The sequence below is a fragment of the Acomys minous genome (genome assembly GCF_964271855.1).
Source record: "Acomys minous genome assembly, chromosome: 16".
NCBI classification, from domain to species: Eukaryota; Metazoa; Chordata; class Mammalia; order Rodentia; family Muridae; genus Acomys; species Acomys minous.
The window spans coordinates 40,902,865-40,923,488 of record NC_140498.1 but is presented as its reverse complement, the minus strand read 5'-3'; the positions used below and the strand labels follow the sequence as shown (position 1 = coordinate 40,923,488).

The 20,624-nt window shown below is 47.1% G+C and overlaps 1 protein-coding gene across 1 annotated transcript in view; it reads right to left on the bottom strand.

Moving 5' to 3' along the window:
- LOC311587659 (ATP-binding cassette sub-family A member 17-like) overlaps window positions 1-20,624 on the bottom strand; it is a 71,741-nt gene that overhangs the window by 37,734 nt on the left and 13,383 nt on the right. The window contains exons 6-13 of the mRNA XM_084764721.1: window positions 20,356-20,615; window positions 17,893-18,009; window positions 16,573-16,690; window positions 14,996-15,169; window positions 11,490-11,662; window positions 10,260-10,403; window positions 7,307-7,436; window positions 2,669-2,823 (exon numbers count right to left, since the gene is read on the bottom strand). Coding sequence (XP_084620847.1) covers window positions 2,669-2,823; window positions 7,307-7,436; window positions 10,260-10,403; window positions 11,490-11,662; window positions 14,996-15,169; window positions 16,573-16,690; window positions 17,893-18,009; window positions 20,356-20,615 — 1,271 coding nt within the window. The remainder of the gene's footprint in view (window positions 1-2,668; window positions 2,824-7,306; window positions 7,437-10,259; window positions 10,404-11,489; window positions 11,663-14,995; window positions 15,170-16,572; window positions 16,691-17,892; window positions 18,010-20,355; window positions 20,616-20,624) is intronic.

The following is a 20,624-nucleotide window of genomic DNA, read 5'->3' as shown; positions in this document are numbered from 1 at the left end:
ATGTGTGGGAAAGATTAAGCTTTGTCACATGATCCCACCCAGTGGATGCACAAAACACAACAAAGAAACGCAAAGACCGTAACACAACCGCCAGCCATAACCCATTCCCTGTCAAGCAGCTCCCCTCTAAGGAAACCTAAAACTACAGACATAGCTGAAATGTCCGAGAAGGCATTCAGAGTCTTGCTTTTCAAAAGAATTAATGATCATACAGAAGATTCAAACAGATGTGTGAAGCCAGGTGTGGTGGCGCACACTTTTAATCCCAGCACTTGGGAGGCAGAGGCAGGCGGATCTGTCCAGGATATCTAGGACAAATTCTGTCTCAAAAACCCAAAAAACCCAACTAACCAACCAAACAAACAAATAAAACCCAGATGTGTGAATTAAAAAAAAACGTGCCCAAGACCTTGACCATACAAGTCTTCAAAGTGAATGAGGTAGTCAGTAAACTAGAGGAAGAAAAAAATCAGTAAAGCAATTAAAACATTAAAACAAACAAACTCAGGGAGTCAGACACGGGCAAGTGGATCTCTGTGAGTGAGTTCCATGCCAGCCTTGTCTGCAGAGCCAAAGCTGGGAAAAAGAAAAAAAAAAAAAAAAGAACCAAATAGCCAGGCTGTGTTGGTGCACTCCTTTAATCCCAGCACTCAGGAGGCAGAGGCAAACGGATCTCTGAGTTCCAGGCCAGCCTGGACTACAAAGTGAGTTCCAGAACAGCCAGGACTACACAGAGAAACTCTGTTTTGAAAAACAAAAACAAACAAACAACAATGAAACTGGAGATACTTGAAATGAAGGAGCTAGTCAATCAAATAAAATCCCAACACATAGCACCGTTAACACCTGAGACTGTACAGAAGGATGCACTTCAGCGATGGAGGGCCAAGTAGAGACAACAATACTAACAGACAGACAGAGGGACAGGAATTAAGGAGCATGAATAAGATTTCCAAGCAATCTGGGATACATTCAAAAGGCCAAACACAATAATTAATGGTATAGAGGAAGGAGCAGAGATTAAAATCAAATGTAATAAACAGACTATTTAATGAAATCACAGCAGAAAACTTTCCCAATATAAAGGTAGACATCCAACCATAAGCGGTGCATAGACTTCAAGTAGACATGACCACGGAAGGGAGTCTCCATGACACATCATAGGATGTCAAAAGACCACGTGGTGGGATTCGTGCCCACCTCCCCACCTCTATGCTGGGAGTTGGTCTTGTACATATTTTATAATTGCTGTAAGTTTAACTGTGCAACTCTCCTGCTCCACGGCAGACCCTACCCCCAAGCAGTAGTAGCAGTAGTGGACTCTATGGGGAGTAGGGAAAGAAAAAAACTCAAAGTTGAGGGGTGGGGTAGGGAGTTGAGGGTGAGTATGGGAGGAGAGGGTTGCATAGTGAATATGATCAAAGCACATTGTATGAAATTCTCAAAGACTTAATAAAAATGCTGCTGGCCATGGTTGTATACTTCAGCACTCGGGAGTCCAGACTGGCGTCCATAGCAAGTTACAGGCCAGCCAGGTTCTATGTAGTGAGACTTTGTCTCGAAACAAACAAGCATAAAATGGCAGATTGTATGTGAGGTGCATTTTATCTCAATAAAAAGTAAATACTTAGGCCAGGCGGTGGTGGCGCGCAACTTTAATCCCAGCACTCGGGAGGCAGAGGCAGGTGGATTGCTGTGAGTTCGAGGCCAGCCTGGTCTACAAAGCAAGTCCAGGACAGAGAGACCCTGTCTCGGAAAAAAGAAAAAAAAAAAGTAAATACTTAAACACTAAACAATTGATAAGGACTCTAGAAGTCTCTTTTGTCTTAATATTTGCTCTTTAATTTGACAATTGATTTTCTTTGATCCAGAGAGATCCTTAATTCCCCAGAATAGTCTGAACAGAGGGGTGTCCTTTGTTCTAAAGAGGTGACTTTCTGCATGCTCCTGGGTAGCTTTAGGGGTTGGGGCTGCTCATCAGAAAGGCTTAGTCATGATCTAACCTCTACTCCCCACCCTCCAGGGAAAGTGGGAGATAATCTATCATGCCTATGTCATAAGTCTTGCATAAACATTTTTAAGCTGCTAAATCCAGGGTTCCTGAATTGGTAAATGCGTTGAAGAGCTGGAAGGCTCTGCTCTCCTAAGGAGCATGGAAGCACCCCTTCCCAAAGACCTGGCTCTATCTGCTTCATCTGAGTATTCCTATAGCTGTAGTTTGTGTGTGTGTGTGTGTGTGTGTGTGTGTGTGTGTGTGTGTGTGTCTGTGTTTTGTTTTTGTTTTTGTTGTTGTTTTGGCAACTGGTCATTATAAGCAAACGTTTCTCTGAATTTTGAGAGCAGTCACAGACCCTGAGGAGTGGGCTTTGGAAACAACTTGGGATTTGCAAGTGACATCTGGAGTGGGAGGCAGTCTTGTCGGCCTGGGTGCCCGCGCTGAAGGGGAGAGCTATACTAGACCCAAGCAGCACCAGAACTGAATCACAGGACACCCAGTCAGGGTCCAGAGAACTGGACCCGTGGGAAACCCCTACCCCACATTTGGTGTCAGAATGTCCAGAAGCATATACGTGCTCTCTTCAAATGACTCCCCCGAAATGAGTCAGAGAGCTGGAGTCCATCTGGCCATTCCTGGGGATGGACACAAACCTACTGTCCACCAACTCACCTGACCATAGAAAGACAGATGGTCAGTGACTGTTAGGTTATCGAATAAAATGTTGTGTTGTGGGCACCAGCCCAGGCTCTTCCTAATTTGAACCATGTCTTTTGAAATTTCACATCCACGGATATACGCTTGACCTTTAGAAGGAGCAAGAAGACCTAGAACCAAGCAGAAAAGACATCGTGAAGTCGGAGGCTGTGAGAGTAGGGAGGCCTGGTGATTACGCTTGCTTGTTCTCCCACAGACGGCCTTTACTCTGCTTTGCCCCCCCGTCAGTCAGTCAGCAGCCAAGGAAGGCATGTCCTATGTGTGACTGTGTCCGAGGATATGCGGGGGAGATTAGAGACAGGAGAAATACTTCCTGCCTTTGGGCAATTCCAATCTGGCTAAATGGATTTGATGACACAGGACTTTGTGAAACAAAGGATAGTAGACACGGCAGGGGGAAAAGGCCCAGATGATGCCGGAGTGATGAAATGAGCGACCGAAGTCACTGACAAATGTATATCAGTCTGCAACTTAGCCTGCCTACCTACATGTTTAATTTTATCCTTGTCCTTGTTAGAATGGTAAACATTTTTTATTACAAAAAGTTCAGAAGAAGGAGGGAAAAAAATATAACCAAAGAAACAAAGGCCAGAGCCAGGCGTGGTGGCGCACACCTTTAATCCCAGCACTCCGGAGGCAGAGGCAAGTGGATAGCAGTGAGTTCGAGGCCAGCCTGGTCTACAAAGCGAGTCTAGGACAGCCAAGACTACACAGAGAACCCCTGTCTTGAAAAAAAATAAACCAAAACAAAAAGGAAGGAAGGAAGAAAGAAGCAGAGGCTGGAGAGATGGCCCAGGGGTTAAGCGCATTTGTTCCTGGATGGCTGGGGCTCCAAGCCCAGAACTCACATCGTGCTTTACAACGCCAGAAACACCAATCCCGAGGACCTAGTACCCTCTTCTAGCCTCTGCGAGCCTCACACACGTACATAAACGCACGCAGGTGAAACACTCATATGCACAGAATAAAAAGATAAATCAGTAACACCTGAGCGTACCCACATAAGGTAGTTCACAACTAGCTGTAACTTCAGCTCCGAGAGAGTCAGCACCTTTCCCTGGCTGCTGTGATGAGTGGTGATTGAGGAGTGTGTGGCTGGTGACGAGACAGCTGAGGACCAGCAGGCATGCTGAAGCCAGACGTCAGCCTCAAGTGTTACTCCTCGGAACTGTCTGCCTTGTGTTGTGACTCCCAGTGACTTGGGGCTTGCTCCTTGGGTTAGGATGGCTGGCCAGCGAGGCCCAGAGATTCATCTGGCCCTTCCTCCCCAGCACCGGGATTGCCACAGGTGTTGGGGGTTGTACTAAGGCATCATCTGGCATGGCGAGTTCCCTAACGCGTGGAATTGGGATTAAAATAAGGGTCTTCTACATAGTGCGTCTTATCACTTCCGCTATCAAGAGAAAGATGACAAGCTCAAAATATCAAGCAGCCTTTAAGTATCAGTGTACCCTACAGAGCCTGGCACCTTGGTGCCCTGGAATGCTGAATTAGGTGCAACGCACGCACGCACGCACGCACGCACGCACTGATGACCCGGATGAAAGAACCCCTCTATAACCCTCTACGTGTGGCAAAGCGGCATCCCAGGAACTGTTCCCAGTGCTATGAGAGTATCTAGTCATTCATTTGCAAGCCCAGCTCTTCAGAAAAGAACAAACTTCTCCCTATCCCAGGAAAATCCACAACATTAGGCTCAATGCGGAAGACCAGGATGAGGTGGGTGTGTTAGGAGAGCACCCGCTGCGGCCATCCTGTAGGCTTCCACATCAAAGGACAACCCCAGTGGAATAGTTACATCAAGACCAAGTCCAAGTCCCGGGGCTGGAAAGATGCCTTCGAGGTTAAGAACACGTACTAAGCCAGGCATGGAGGTGCATGCCTTTATCCCAGCACTCGGGAGGCAGAGGCAGACACATCTCTTGAGTTCGAGGCCAGCCTGGTCTACAAAGCGAGTCCAGGACAGCCAGGGCTGTGGTACACAGAGAAACCCGGTCTCAAAAAACCAAAACCAAACCAAAAGACAAGCACAGACTGTCCTTTTAGAACACCCAAATTCAGTTCCCAGCTCACAACCCCCTGTAACTCCAGCTCCGGTAGATCTGATGTCCTCTCTGGCCTCTGCAGGAAACTGAACTCACACACACACACCTATGCATAGACATACATGCATATATATATATAGCTTAAAAAAATCATTTTTTAAAGGTAAAAAGGTAGAGGAGCTGGGGGAGACAGCATGGCACATGCCACAAGGGCTGAGTCCAATCCTCAGCAACCATGGAATCCCGTCACTGGGGGAGGGGGCAGAGTCAGGCGGATGCATGCGCAGGGCTCCCAGGCCAGCCACCCCAGGCTAATCAGTGAGCCTCAGGTCCCTGGGAGTGAACCGTGCCTCACAAAACAAGATGGACAGCTCTGAGGAATGACACTTGAGGCTGTCCTCTGGCTCCCATCCACACATATTTACACACCCACAGCCACACGATCTCTCATACACACCCCAAGGATAAAAGCTGACACTGCTCTAGAGTCATTATAGGAAGCCTTTATGCTGGATAATGGTGGAGCACACCTTTAGTCCCAGTACTCGGCAAGCAGATCTCTTGAGTACGAGGCCAGCCTGGTCTACAGAGAAAAATTCAGGACAGCCAAGGCTACCAAGAAACCCTGTCTTGAAAAAAACAAAACAAACAAAACCAAAAGCAGGTCTTCATGTAAATTTATAATAACAGAAGAAGTAAGTAACTTCAGAGAAAATTCAAAACTTCACTAGGTAGAGAAACAAAGTCTATAATACATAAAGTTTGGGGTTTTTTTTTCTGCCAAAAAATATAGTATGGAGTTAGATATAATGGAATATATCTATAATCCTAGCACTTGGCACTTGAGGCTAGCCTGGGCTATACAATAGATCCTGTCTGCAAAAAAATTATGGTAGGGAAGCTTTGCTGGCCAATGTCCCGGGGAAGCAGCCAGGATTTGCTTTTGCACCAAGGGTCTCCAGAGCTTATGAACGTTGTTGTAATGTCCCCCAGTGGCATCTCTTTCACCAGGCCAGAGTCATATTTTTATATGTTCTTTCATTTTTGTTTTTCAGAAATCTGTGATAGAGCTCCTGCAATACAGCATTTGTAGCTGGAATTTTGACAGTATTTGCAATTCGGCCTTTTAGACAATGAAAGTATGTATTCTGTGCAAACACACTGTTCCAACACTTTGGTCCAGAAGTAAACAGGGCAGTTTCTTAGGGAATAAGACGGGATGATGGGGGGACAGAGAAATAGCATACACAGGAAACGCAGACTGTGAGGAATCCTGGCCACAAAACAAGGGAGCGCAGTAACAGCGAAGAATGTATGAGGAAACGCGGACTGAGTGCTTTCCTCAACAGACCTGACTTGCCTCTGGGACTCTTGGTCTACGGGCACAGCGGGACTTCTTCTCCCGCAGTGGGAACTTCACATACACTGGGGAGCAGGCTTCCTCAGCCTGTATCTGAAGAGGCCTACCTGTCTAGAGATGCCTGTACCTCTGTCCAGGAAATTGGTTGTGGTGGTGGTGGGGGGGCTTAGTTCTCAGTCTGACACACACAAAACACCCACTGTACATAGGTTAGCTGAGACTTGGCTTTCAAAATCCTGAAAGCAGAGGTACGGCCAAGAGCGCTTCCCAGCGAGTGTCACAAACCTTGCGGTTCTTCAAGGGCACTAACAGTGAAGACCACTCCCTTCTGAAGATCATACTTACAGCTGTCTGCTGGCAGCCTCTCAGCCCCGCGGCATCCCGTGTGTGAGGACCTGCTTGTTGCTTTCTGGATCTGCTTCAAAGCAAGATATGCATCCCTTTGACTTTGCCTAGAGTTTTATACGCATTAAGCCTCCATAAATGGTTCTTGAGTGAGTTTTCAATTTTCTTAAGATATCATTTCAGTTGACAGGGCGTGAGATATTATTTAAGCGTAAGGGTTCCTCTGAAATGGGTATTTTAGAATAACTCACAGGCACCATTCAAACAGTACCCGTGGTGATCAAGAGCCAAACACGTTCTCATAGAGAGACTTGAGACATCGGGAGATTAGCAGGGCCTCACATTGAATGGCTAGGTTCTATCTAGAAAGAAACTAAAAGCCGGGCGGTAGGGGCGCACGCCTTTGATCCCAGCATGTGGGAGGCGGAGGCAGGTGGATCTCCGTGAGTTCGAGACTAACCTGGACTACAGAGTGAGTTCCAGGACAGCCAGAGTTGATACACAGAGAAACCCTGTCTTGGAAAGAAAGAAAGAAAGAAAGAAAGAAAGAAAGAAAGAAAGAAAGAAAGAAAGAAGGAAAGAAACTAAGCAGTGTTCACGTCTTGCCACGATGAATGAACTGTCATTCTGCAGACTGACTGAAAGAGGCAAAGATTTCCTTATCTGGGTGTAGTTATTGAACCATCAGTGTATACAACCAGCTGCTACGAAGGTGGCCCGGCTAACCACAAGCCAGGGTTAGTGCTAAAATGCCAATGAAACTTAGGAGAGAAGGAGCCCCAAATCTAGACCCTCGCAGCAATTTCCTAAGGGCGTCCCCTGCAGAGCCGCCCACCCAGGCACCTGTGAGAACGGAGCAGATGGTGGACTTTCCCGCTCCGTTGTGTCCCAGCAGAACGGTGATCTGGCCCTCGTACAGGTTCATGCTCAGATCCTTGACTGCTACGCGGACTCTCCTTCCCCTGTGAAACACCTGTAGGAGGGTCAGGGTGTGGCTGGCATTCCTGAGGACTACAGCACGTCTCATACCCAGTACCTGCTTCCCCTGAAAGTCCAGCAAGCAGGGAGAGGGCTGGAGAGAAGCCGTCAAGAGCTCATATCGCTCTTGTAGAGGACCCAGGTTTGATTCCAAGCTACCCACAACGGCCACCCACAGCCACCTATGTCGACAGCTCCCAGGGTATCTGAGGCCTCTGGCCTCCATGGGCGCGTGCATGTGCCCCACCCCACCCTCCCCGCAGACATACTCCTAATTAAAAAATAAAAATAACTTTAAAATATAGGTTAATAATGGGTATCTAAACTGAAACCTAAGGGGGGGGGGAGTCCTTTCATAATTTCACAGCCTTGAGCTCCTGGGGAGCCTGAGTGGAAATGTCTTCTCAGGTCCTGAAGCACCACGGTAGGAAACCAGAGGCCGAGGCGCTCAAAGCCGATAGGCTTGTGGTGTGATCTCGTTCTTCCCTCTACTCAAACAGGCCTTGCCCCCCCCACCTGCCCCCGCCCCTGCTAAGGCTCTGAGAAAGGACACCCTGCTTTTTCAGCAAGCAACTGAAGAGAATGCGAGTCATCTGCTTTCCAGGTCAGATAGCTCCAAGATTTTAATACCATTTTTATTATTTAAGAAATTCATAGCAGGGTGTGGCACATGCCTTTAATCCCAGCACTCGGGAAGCAGAGGCAGGCGGATCGCCGTGAGTTCGAGACCAGCCTGGTTTACAAAGTGAGTCCAGGACAGCCAAGGCTACACAGAGAGATCCTCTCTTGAAAAACCAAAAGAAGAAAAAAAAAAAAAGGAAAAAAAGAAATTCACGCATTAAGATCAAGGAAAAGGGGCCGGAGAGATGGCTTAGGGACTAAGAACACTGGCTGTCCTGAGTTCTTCTCCCGACAACAACATGGTGGCTGTGGTGGTTTGAATAGGTATGGCCCCATGATCATGTGTTTGAATGCCTGCCTCAGAGCGGGGCACTGTTAGGAGATGTGGCCTTGTTGGAGGAAGTGTGTCACTGTGGGGTTGGTCTGGGAGGTCTCCTCCGCTCAAGCTCCGCCCAGTGTGGCACACAGTCTCTCCCTGCTGCCCACGGGTTAAGAGTAGAACTCGTGGCTCCTCAAGCACCATGTCTGCCTGCACGCTGCCATGCTTCCTGCCATGATGAAAACGGGCTAAACCTCTGAGACCATAAGCCAGCCCCAATTAAGTGCTTTCCTTGATAAGAGTTGCCATGGTCACGGTGTCTTTCTTTTTTGTTTTTGTTTTTGTTTTTCGAGACAGGTTCTCTCTGTGTTAGCCTTGGCTGTCCTGGACTCACTCTGTAGACCAGGTTGGCCTCGAACTCACAGCGATCTGCCAGCCTCTGCCTCCCGAGTGCTGGGATTAAAGGTGTGCGCCACCACGTCTGCTGTCATGGTATCTCTTTATGGAACTAAAACTCAAACTAAGACAGTGGCCTATGAACATCTATGATGGGATCCAGTGCCCTCTTCTGCCTACAGCAAGCACGTATATACATAAATAAGTAAACCTTCAAAAAAAAAAAAAAGAGTAAGGAAGGAAAAAAACAAAAATCATGTATAATGCCACATTTGGGCTGGACGTTGGGTATAGAATGCAGACCTGTTGGTTTGGACTTAGACGTCACTTCTCACAAGCTTGAAATGGGATATTATAGGAGTTTGCACACGGCCCCCGACCTCATATCTGTTTTGTCTCTACTGTTTTGAAACAAGTGACTTTTCAGTGCAGGTGTCATGTAACGTGATTCTGAGCAAGGACAACGGGCAGTTTACTGAAAGGAAGTAGCTGGCAGGAGGAGAGGGGAAAAGGACAAGGCTGCCAAAGGAAGCATCCTAGCCCCGGTCTTCCACCACAAAATGAGCTACTGCAGCCGTCTTGCAATCATGAAAGCTCGTGGTACGGATGATCCAGGGAGAACCAATTATTCCGAATGCCACACAGTCAGAAAGATCTGTGAGCTGCCTCTGCTGATCAACTGCCGTCTCGCAGACCCAGCTGCCCCGAGACTGCTAATCATGAAGAGAGAGCTAGAGCTAGTCAGAGAGAGTAAGAGAACAAGGGAGAATCCGCATGGCAAGTCAGGGCAACTCCCAACTGCTGGCCCATTTCATCAGTGTCCCTGGCCAGGCACGATCCACCTGATGCCCCAGGGAGAAGGCAAAGCAAGGCTGAGTGCTTCCTTTGATTGATTGATTAACATGAGACAGTTTTAACTACATAACCCTGACTGGCCTGGAACTCCGTGTATAGACCTCAGACTTACAGAGATCCACGTGCCTCGGCCTACCAAGTGCTGGGACTAAAGGCGTGGTCCACCACACAACGCCAAAGAAGGAAAGAGGGCCCCACTGCTCCCGAGATTGTAGCAGAAATCCTCAGTAAACAGGGCTCTGTGCAGCACGTCTCTGCAAGCACCTCTGCAAGAGCGACCGCCTGTCCCTGCACTTGGAAGCTAAGGATGAGATCGGGGTTACATTTTCATTTGGTGGGTATAAGTCATCCATCAGGTGGCTGCCTGGCGGCCTTTCTCCAACGGAGAGGCTTGGTGCTGGAGGTCGAGGGGACACTGTCTCCAAAAAAGCCAGATGCACAGACCTTCCATTGAACTTCATGACAGGAAACAGCATTTCAAGCTGTGTTCCTAATTTTCAAGAGTGGGTTCACACAGGGAGTTAAAATTCTTGGTTCCAAAAAGTAGCTTTGTAAGCACTGTTAGAATCAAAGCCTAGCTTACTGGGGTTGTCTCTCAGCCCCGGGAAGGAGGTCTGAAAGCGGTACCTTATACAGATGTCGGATCTCAACTCCTTTCATCTGCTTGGTTGGCTCGTCCTGCATGAACTCGCTTCTCGACGTTTTCTCAGGACCCCCGATGTCCAGAAGGGGCAGTGTAACTGGAACAGGCTTCTTGAGCCTGGAGGGGCACTGCATGAGACATTAACTTATACGTTAATCCCTTATGTCGTCTTTCTCTTACGGGAGATACATTTTTGGGCAAATTAGGCCCCCTACCCCCACAGGCAGTTTACTTGCTGGATCAAAACATGGCACCTGGAGAAGTTAACCAGCTCGCAGATGCCTTCGACTGCATTTCAGCCTGAAATCCTTGGCCCTGAGGGAGGACCTAAGGATGCAGACTACATTTGCAAAGCCACCTTACCAGCAGCAGTGCGTGTAGGGGCGGGCGGGACCTGGATGGGGATGCTGGTGTTACAGTTGCCTGTTTCTCCAAGAAGGAAGGCAGGGCAGATGCCACAGAGGTCCCTCTAGTACCAGGCCCATAGGCAGATGGCCACAGGCCGCAGAAGGAGGCTCGGTTAAGTACAAAATCTCTTATTTGTAAGAAACACTTAGTCTTGAATTTCTGGGATTGCCCGGGAAAGCTGTGACACTCCTCTTGGTATACTGGGGTGATCAGAGAGGTCTCAGGGCCCTCTACTAATACCGCTCAGTGGAGAAAGGGGGTGTGAGAACGCTAGCGAGGGTTCTGACGTCAGCAAAGGGACTGAGTCCTGTGGGATAAGGCAGGGCCCGGCATTCAACAGGCAAACACTGTGTGCGGTTGTCCTCCCCGCCCCATCCTCAAGTCCACTGCCTCTGCTGTGGCGTGAGGTGAGAGAAACAGACTATCCGGGGGCTGGAGGGATGGCTCAGAGGTTAAAAGCACTGCTTGCTTTTCCAAAGGTCCTGAGTTCAATTCCCAGCAACCACATGGTGACTCCTAACCATCTATAATGAGATCTGGTGCCCTCTTCTGGTGTGTAGATATACATGTAAGCAAAACACTGTATACATAATAAATAAATAAATCTTTAAAAAAAAAAAAAAAAAAGAAACAGACTATCCACTGCCAACCACAAGTTGGTTAGTTAGGAGGTGACTCCGAGGTAGAGACTTAGCAGTGTCTGAGATTTTTAATGAGGACACTATCGGGAGACGGAGGAACACAGGTGACAGATATAAAAAAAAAAACTTAATAAAATCAAAGAAAATAGAGAAATCAGAGCCTACCTTGGCAAAGAAGTACCAAGACTTAGGTATCCCGAACTTTCCTGAGAAGAGAGATTCTGACAGGAAGGCTATCAGACAGTACAGGAGGGAGTCCACCAGGAGCAGCAGCAGCACCTGCGCGAAGCTGAGGTCGCCTTGGACACTGCCTAGGTTCCTCCACTGGATGCCCGTGCCTGTTACAAAGGAGGGGGACGGTGGCCGTCTGCACGCTGGAAAGTCTGCTCAGTCCTCCACTCTCAGCAGTCCTAGTCTAGAGACAAGGCCTAGGGGGTTCCTGGAGAGCTGAGGTCTTCATTCCACACTGGAAAGGCAACCAAGTTGAGTTCTGATGTTGGCAGAGGATGGTGGCCGTGGTGATGGCGGCGGTGGCGGTGGTGATGGCGGTGGCGGCGGTGGCAGAGGTGGCAGTGGCAGCGGCAACAATGCACTTAGCAGCAGGGTGGGAAGGTGAGCAGGCAAGGCACCCTTGATTTTCCTCAAATGTCTTTAAACTTGGGCCACTGCTACAGAGTGCTCCCGACTGTGGGGTAGAGATCCTTCCTCCTGAAGCTAATCCTTACAAAAAAAATCCTCATGAACATACCCCAAAACATGTCTCCTAGTTGATGCCAGCTCCAGTGAAGTTTATAAGCAATACTAACCACCACAGAGATTTTTTTCTAATTTTTCTTTTTCTTTTCTTTCTTTTTTTTTTTTTTCTTTCGGTTTTTCAAGACAGGGTCTCTGTGTTAGCTTTGGCTGTCCTGGACTCTCTGTGTAGACCAGGCTGGCCTCAAACTCACATTGATCCGCCTGCCTCTGCCTCCCGAGTGCTGGGATTAAAGGTGTGCGCCACAACCCCTGGCCTTTTCTGGTTTTTCAAGACAGGGTTTCTCTGTGTAGCCCTGGCTGTCCTAGACTCTCTCTGTAGACCAGGATGACCTTGAACTCTCGGTGATCCGCCTGCCTCTGCCTCCCAAGCGCTGGGATTAAAGGCGTGCGCCACCATGCCTGGCTGTACACCACAGAGACTTTTAAGATACCTATTGCAGTAGTGCTAGGGATTGGACCAATGACCTTGCGCACAACAGGCAAGCACTTTACTATGTCCCCCATCCTTTACTCTCTTTGCTTAACAGACAAGGTCTCTCTAAGTCTCCCAGGCTGATCAGGAACTCCCATTCCTCACAGCTCAGCCTTTCTAGCAGCTGGGATTATCAGCCTATGCCAGCACGCCAATTACTGGAGAACTTTCTTATTTCCATTTTCATCCATTTATTTACTTGTATGTAGGTGGTTGGTGTGTGTGTGTGTGTGTGTCTGAGCGCGCATGTGTGCATGTGGACCATGGTGTGTGTGTGGAGGTCAGAGGATAGCAGGGAGGAGGTCAGCTCTCTCTTTTGTTCTATTTCTACCATCTATATGTTAATTGGCCTTCTGTATATCCCTTTTCCCGTAAAGTGACAAGTGGTTTTGCCTCATTTTAAATTACAGGAGCAGGTTTCAGGGAATGGAAAGATGTCTCAGCGGTTAAGAGCACTGTTTGTTCTTCCAGAGGACGTGAGTTCAAGTCCCAGCCACCACATGGTGGCTCACAACCATCTATAATGGGATTGATGCCATACATGTTATACATGCAAATAGAACACTCAGATAAATAAATAAATATTGAAAAAACTTTAAAAAAAAAAAGAGCAGATTTCTAATGATGTGAATGAGTTCTCTGAACATTCTGAACAAGCTTCTTGGTAGCTGACTGTGTTATGTGTGTCATCTCTTACTCTAATGTGTCTTTCCCTTTTTTTTATATGTCTTAATTTTAATGTCAATGTTATTTTTCTCTGTGGGACTAACAAGCCATAGGCTGAAACTTAAAACTTTTAAAACAATTCAAGCTGAGCTCTTTCAAGACTTTCAAGATCTTACATATCTGCTACAGTGATGAAAGCTGACTAACAGAATATGTTAAAGGTATGGTCCCCAAGGTGATGCTACTGGGAGTTAGTAAAAATGTTAGCACGTGGGACTTAGCAGGAGGTGGGGACTGGCAGGAGGTGGGGCTTAGCAGGAGGTAGGGATTGGCAGGAGGTGGGACTTAGCAGGAGGTGGGGCTTGGCAGGATGCGGGGCTTAGCAGGAGGTGGGGCTTAGCAGGAGGTGGGGACTTAGCAGGAGGTAGGACTTAGCAGGAGGTAGGACTTAGCAGAAGGTGGGGCTTAGCAGGAGGTGAGGCTTAGCAGTAGGTGGGGATTAGCAGGAGGTGGGGCTTGGCAGGAGGCGGGGCTTAGCAGAAGGTGGGACTTAGCAGGAGGTGGGGCTTGGCAGGAGGTGGGATTTAGCAGGAGGTGGGGTTTGGCAGGAGGCGGGGCTTAGCAGGAGGTGGGACTTAGCAGGAGGTGGGGCTTGGCAGAATAATAAGAATCTTGGATCACTGTTTTCTGGCGCACTTCCTGGTAGCTGGCTTTGCTGTATACTTCTCTCATGAAATGCTGGATGCCCGGAGTACCAACATAAGGAGGCCACCCAATCTTTAACTAAAATCTACAGATTTGTAAATCAAAGGGTCTTTCTCTTTACAAGTTAATTATTTCAGCTATTTCTTTATAATAAATAAGGCTGCTTATTACAAGCCCTAGAGAGACCTGTAGTACAGGGAACACCACAAACAACAAGACTAACACATGCGAAAACTACATTATCAGTAAAGTTCAAAAATGTTTCCTGAGCTTCTAATGATAAAGCTATATGTTTCACATCTATAGAATTGTATAAATAAATAATTTCCTAATCATTTTTTTCAAACACAATTATTCCGTTGCTCATGCTAGCCTGGATTCCTGGGCTCCAGTGATTTTCCTGCCTCAACTTTCAAGTATCTGGGACTACAGGCCCATGCCAACATGTTTGGCTCTAAGTTCTTTTCTTTCTTTCTTTCTTTCTTTCTTTCTTTTTTTTTTCTTTTTTCTTTTTTTTCTTTTTTTTTTGAGACAGGGTTTCTCTGTGTAGCCTTAGCTGTCCTGGACTCACTTTGGAGACCAGGCTGGCCTCGAACTCACAGCGACCCGCCTGCCTCTGCCTCCCGAGGGCTGGGATTAAAGGCGTGCGCCACCACACCCAGCCCTAAATTCTTTTCTCTAATATGCTTTGGTTTCCCTCCCCATATCCATATTTATGCTCTAAGCTTTTTGTTTGTTTAGTTGGTTGGTTTTGATTTTGTTTTTCCATGACAAGGCTTCTCTCTGTCACCCTGCCTCTCCTGGAACTCACAGACCCAGGCTGGCCTCAAACTCAGAGATCTACCTCCCAAGTTCTAGGATTAAAGGCATGTGGCATCACCACCCACCTTGTGCTGTAAGGTTTGTAAAGCCCATTATGTATCTCTTTAGCATCCCACATTGTAACGTAAACGCTCAGAACACTAAATTAAACAAACATGTCAGTTTTGTGTACCTGGAAATGGAGGGCGGCCTTGTTCGGCGGCCAAAGCACGCAGGCAGCTAGGTAGAGTTTGAAAAAGACAAATCTTACCTTGTGCTTCAAACAGAGAGATGAACCGGACTCCTATTGCCATGGCAACATTTGAGAAGAGGCAAGCGGCTATCTTTTGGACGTAGGTCCTCTCGTGGTAACTGAAAGTGATGTACAGGTAGGGGAGGTAGGTGAGGAAGAAGGCGATGCCTCCTGTCACGGCTCCTACATGCGCTGCAGAGTCGGAGGGGGAAATGAAGAGTTCCGTCAGCAAATGACTAAGATATCAACCTCGGTTCCCTGCCACGAGAGAAAAGTATCTCTGATTGTCCCAGCATTTCAGTAAGGAAGAAGCAACCTCTTTTAATAGTTGCCCTCTTACTAGTGAAAGAAGAAAACATTTACAGCACTTTTAAAAAGCGATAGTAAGCCAGGGGCAGTGTTGCACGCCTGTAACCCCAGCACTTGGCGGGGAGGCAGAGGCAGGCGGATCGCTGTGAGTTCGAAGCCAGCCTGGTCTACAGAGCGAGTTCCAGGGCAGGGACTGTCTGCTCTTCCAGAGGTCGTGAGTTCAATTCCCAGCAACCATATGGTGTCTCACGACCATCTATAATGTGATCTGATGCCCTCTTCTGATCAGTAGCTGTATGTGCAGACAGAGCTCTGTATACATAATAAATACATTAAAGAAGAAAAGAAAGAAAGTGATGGTGCTGGATGCAATGGTGCACACCTGGACTCACTTTGTACACCAGGCTGGCCTCGAACTCACAGCAATCCACCTGCCTCTGCCTCTCTAGTGCTGGGAATCATTTTTATATTCTATGATTCCATTCATGGCTAAGTAGCTCAGATGTGAGACCTCCACAGGACATCCTTTGTGTTATCTCAGAAACCACGTTACTGCTGTGCCCTAACCTCACAGTCATGATCTGGAGGATTCTCTCCCTGAAACGCCTTATGCTTCTATCTTATTCTAAAATGAGACTTATCAAGGCTGGAGAGATGCCCAGCAGGTACGAGCAGATGCTGCTCCTCCAGAGGACCTGAGTTTGGTACCCAGCACCTATGTCAGGCAGCTCACAACCACCTGTAACTTGTGCTTCAGGGAATCCAAGGGTCTCTTCTGGCCTCCTGAGCATCAGCATATACATCACACACACACACACACACACACACACACACACACACACACACACACAAATAAAAATAAATAAATGGAGACTTATTGTGTGAAATTATTTTAAAGATGTGTGTGTCTCATGTGTTTTTTTTTTTTCTTTTTTCTTTCTTTCTTTTTGTTTTGTTTTTTCGAGACAGGGTTTCTCTGTGTAGCCCAAGCTGTTCTTGACTCGCTTTGTAGACCAGGCCGGCCTCGAACTCACAGTGATCCGCCTGCCTCTGCCTCCTGAGTCCTGGGATTACAGGCATGAGCCACCACACCCGGCTGTGTATCATGTGTTTTAACAAGCCTTTAATGGGGAATAGAATTCTCCCACTTCTGAAATAACCATAAAACTGAAAACTTGGCTGGGGCGGAATAATGCTACACGCTGTAAGTAATGGGAATGACAATGCTGCCAGAAGCAGCCGCTCAGCAGTCAACACCACCCACGGAGATCCACATCAGCGCTCACCTCTTTGGAAAAATGTGCTCATCATGATGGCAAAGAAAATTGTGGCCATGGAAAAACACATCAGGAAAAGAAATATCAAGGTAGGGTTGCTGTTCCTGAACACAGCCACACTGTTTACCTAGAAAACAACCACAGATATGAAGAAAGCATGGAGAGCCCAGAAAACACTGGAGAAAATATTCAAGTTAGAGTTAGAGGTAGACTTTTTTTAAAGGCAGACATCTGATCTGCCATCTGTTATCATTTATAAGTTATGCTATGAGTGTTTTTTAGGGAAAAATAAGTTTGAATTCATTTTTTTTAATGGGGGTGTTATCATGGGTATTGAACTAAGGGCCTTCTGTACACTACCACTGAGCTATACCTCCAGCATAAGTTCAATTCATCTGTCATATTATCAATATGACAGATAATTTTGGTGTTCCTCTTGTTACTTTGTGTCTTCTGTTTTTTGTTTGTTTTTTGTTTTGTTTTGTTGTTTTTTTTGACACAGGGTTTCTCTGTGTAACCTTGACTATCCTGGACTCGCTTTGGAGACCAGGCTGGCCTCAAACTCACAGCGATCCGCCTGCCTCTGCCTCCCAAGTGCTGGGATTAAAGGCGTGCGCCACCACACCCGGCTTGTGTCTTCTGTTTTAATGTTTTCTAGTTATTTCCTTTGTTTGAAATGTTTTCCTGCTTAGTCTGGGTTTTCTTACCTACCTTTGACCACATGGACACGATAATTTAGAAGGTAAGCTTTTTGTTTGTTTGTTTGTTTGTTTGCTCTTTGTTTTTTGTTTTTCAAGACAGGGCTTCTCTTTGTTATCTTGGCTGTCCTGGACTCGCTTTGTAGACCAGGCTGTCCTCGAACTCTCATCGATCCACCTGCCTCTGCCTCCCGAGTGCTGGGATTAAAGGCGTGCGCCACCATGCCCGGCCTGGTAAATTTTTATATATCCAAGTATTGGGTTATTAAATACAAGCAGGCAAATGTTAATATTATACTCCATGATAACATGGAAGTAAAAAAAATGTTTTATAATAACTATTTCAGCTATTGTACAGTATGAAATTTATGTGTTGAAGTCTGTAAAAAACGCATCGTGTGATGCTCAAGTTCCCAAACACTAGATTATGTCTGGTAGCACAAGAATGCAGCCTCAGAACTTTGGAGGTAAAGGTTGAGGATCCCCAGGACTCCAGCCAGTGCCACTGCAGCACATTCATCATATTCATCAGAGGTTTTCCCTACGGTCATCACTGCCTGTACCACCCCTACCACAGCACATTCCTCCCTGCTCACTCACAGCTCGCCCTGTCCTAGAGAACGGAGCATACCTTTGTGCAGAAAAGGATGGTCATGCCAGAAACAGCAACCAAGGCAGACACGAAGAACGTGATGAACCAAGCAACCCAGTGCAGCCAGCTCTCCAATCCCATCATGCACATGTACTCCTAGAAAAGCACGAGAGCCAAGGGTTAGAGTCGGGTACCAGTCCTGTTAGGTGCCTTAGGGGCTGAACTCCAGCACATCAGGAGGGCAGGCTGTGTGTGCTGGGGAGAGACAGCTCCTGGGCTGACGGAGACTAGCCCAGGTAGAAGGCGGGAGAATAAAGCAGGGACTGATACTTGGTTTAACCGTGGCAGAGTACACACTGTATACATCTCCCTTAAATTTAAAAGCAACTGCTAAGAGAATTTACAAGTGGGACACGTAAGGAGTCTAGACTCGAAAGCAGAGTATTGTGGTCTATGGCTACTGTAGACAGAGGCAGAAAATTTGTCAGAAGCACAAGACCCATCTGGTCTGTATAGTGTGTGCTAGGCCAGGCAGGGGTTCTATATTGTCTAAAGAAACAAAACAAGGGGCTGGAGAGATGGCTCAGTGGTTAAGAGCACTGCCTGCTCTTCGAAAGGACCCGGGGTTCAATTCCCAGCACCCACATGGCTACTCACAACTGCCTGTAACTCCAAGATCTGACACCCTCACACCAATGCACATAAATTAAAATTAAATTAAAAATATTAAAAACAAAACAAAACAAAACAAAAAACACCCAAAAAATCAAAAGCAAAGAAAACAAAACAGTTTGGACTTTACTCTCAGGGCCATTTACTTACAGGAAGCATTCAATAAATGAGTGAGCTAACAGCATATTTACCATTGGAATTTTAGGCATGTGCCATTATGCCTAGCTGCTACAGTCTTTTTTTTTTTTTTTTTTTTTTTTGGTTTTTCAAGACAGGGTTCTTCTGTATAGCCGTGGCTGTCCTGGACTCACTTTGTAGACCAGGCTGGCCTCGATCTCACAGAGATCCACCTGCCTCAGCCTCCCGAATGCTGGAATTAAAGGCATGCGCCACCATGCCCGGCGGTGTAGACAGTTGGTGCCCCTAGCTTTCTTCACAAGCTTGTTGCTCAAGTAACAAATAGGGAAGGTTGGGTTTCATCACACAAGTGGAAACTAAGTGGGCATCCCAGCCACATACCAGAAGCTCTAGTCTCCTGGGCTCTGTCAGTGAGCATGGAGCTGGATAGAGCATCTGCCGGCTAGCCATTGTCTCATTGTCACCCATCCTAACAGAAGGGAGGCCTCTGACGTCTGGCCACACCGGAGTCGAACCGATGTGCCCCATAGGCAGCCTCAAGACGCCCCTCAGTCAGTCTGCTTCTTCCAACAAGACAAAACAGGCCAGGGAAACAGCTCTCTAGCCACCGGCATCACCAATGAGGCCAAGAAAAGGCCAAGGAGAAACTACCAGGCTACTTTAATATGTAATCAATAAAAAGAGAAGGAAATTGGGACTAGCAGTTAAGAGCACTGGCTGCTCTTCCAGAGTTCCTGAGTTCAACTCCCAGCATTTCCATTATGGCTCACAACCTATGGGATCTGATGTCCCATTCTGGAGTGCAGGTGTATATGCAGATAAAACACCCATATACATAACATACGTGAATTTAAAAATTTATTTTTCAAAGAGAAGAAAAATATAAAGTGAAGGGATGTTAGCCTGGTGTGCTTCTAGCACTTGGGAGGCTGAAACTAAAGAATCATGAGTTCCAGGTCAGCCTGGATTACACCGTGGGCTCCAGGTCAGCCGGGATTACACCGTGGGTTCAAGGTCACTCTCTGGTACTTAACGAGATCATGTCTGAGAAATAAAAACCTAAGCAATATGAGATCTTTTTTAAAGGGAAGAAAGTGAGAAAAAGAAGTAACAGAGGTTATATGAGCAAGAACAGGACAGAAATCGAGTAGAAAACCAGTCCTGGGACCAACTCAGAGGTAACAAACCCTGCCTTAGGTCATATTCCCCTAGACAGTGCTTCCCAGTCATCAGCCCACAAAATGGGAGTGACTTAATTGTGGATAAAAGTTCCTGTTAGCAGCAGTGTGCTAACCTAGCAGGCAGTCTAACATTAAGTATATGTAGAGGGGCTTGGTGGAACACGCTGTAATCCTAGCACCTGTAGAGGCAGAGGCAGGGGGATCTCTGTGAGTTCCAGGCCAGCCTGGTCTACAAAGAGAGTCCAGGACAGCCAGGGCTACACAGAGAAACCCTGTCTCGAAAAACCAAAAAGAAAAAAGAAAGAAAGAAAGAAAAAAGTAAGTATATGCATGATAACAAGAGATGGTACTCCCTAAACTGGAAACAGGCTAAAAATATGAAATCACGTCTGACTTGCAATTTTGCAATTCACCTGAGAGGTAGAGACTCCTCCCACCTGCGTGGGCCTCCGTCCTAGTCAAGCTGTTTCATTAGCAGCCTCCCCGTAGCCCTGTACTTGGAGAGGGTTACCTTCTGCTTCTTCTCCTTCTCCAGGACAATGGAATTGATGATTATGAGCTCAACACAAATGAAGCTGAGCATGAGGAGCAGAGGGAACTCGTTCTGAAGGACCACCAGGAATGGGTCCTGGACGTGGGGCCCCAGCGGGAATCTCTGCAGCAGCACACTGAGGTTCTTGAACATGCTGAGTGTGGCACTGGGAGCGTGGTGCCACATGATGGCTTTGTCCACTGCGTGCTGGATTGCCAGGAAGCCTTCTTTGTTGTATCCTACAAGAA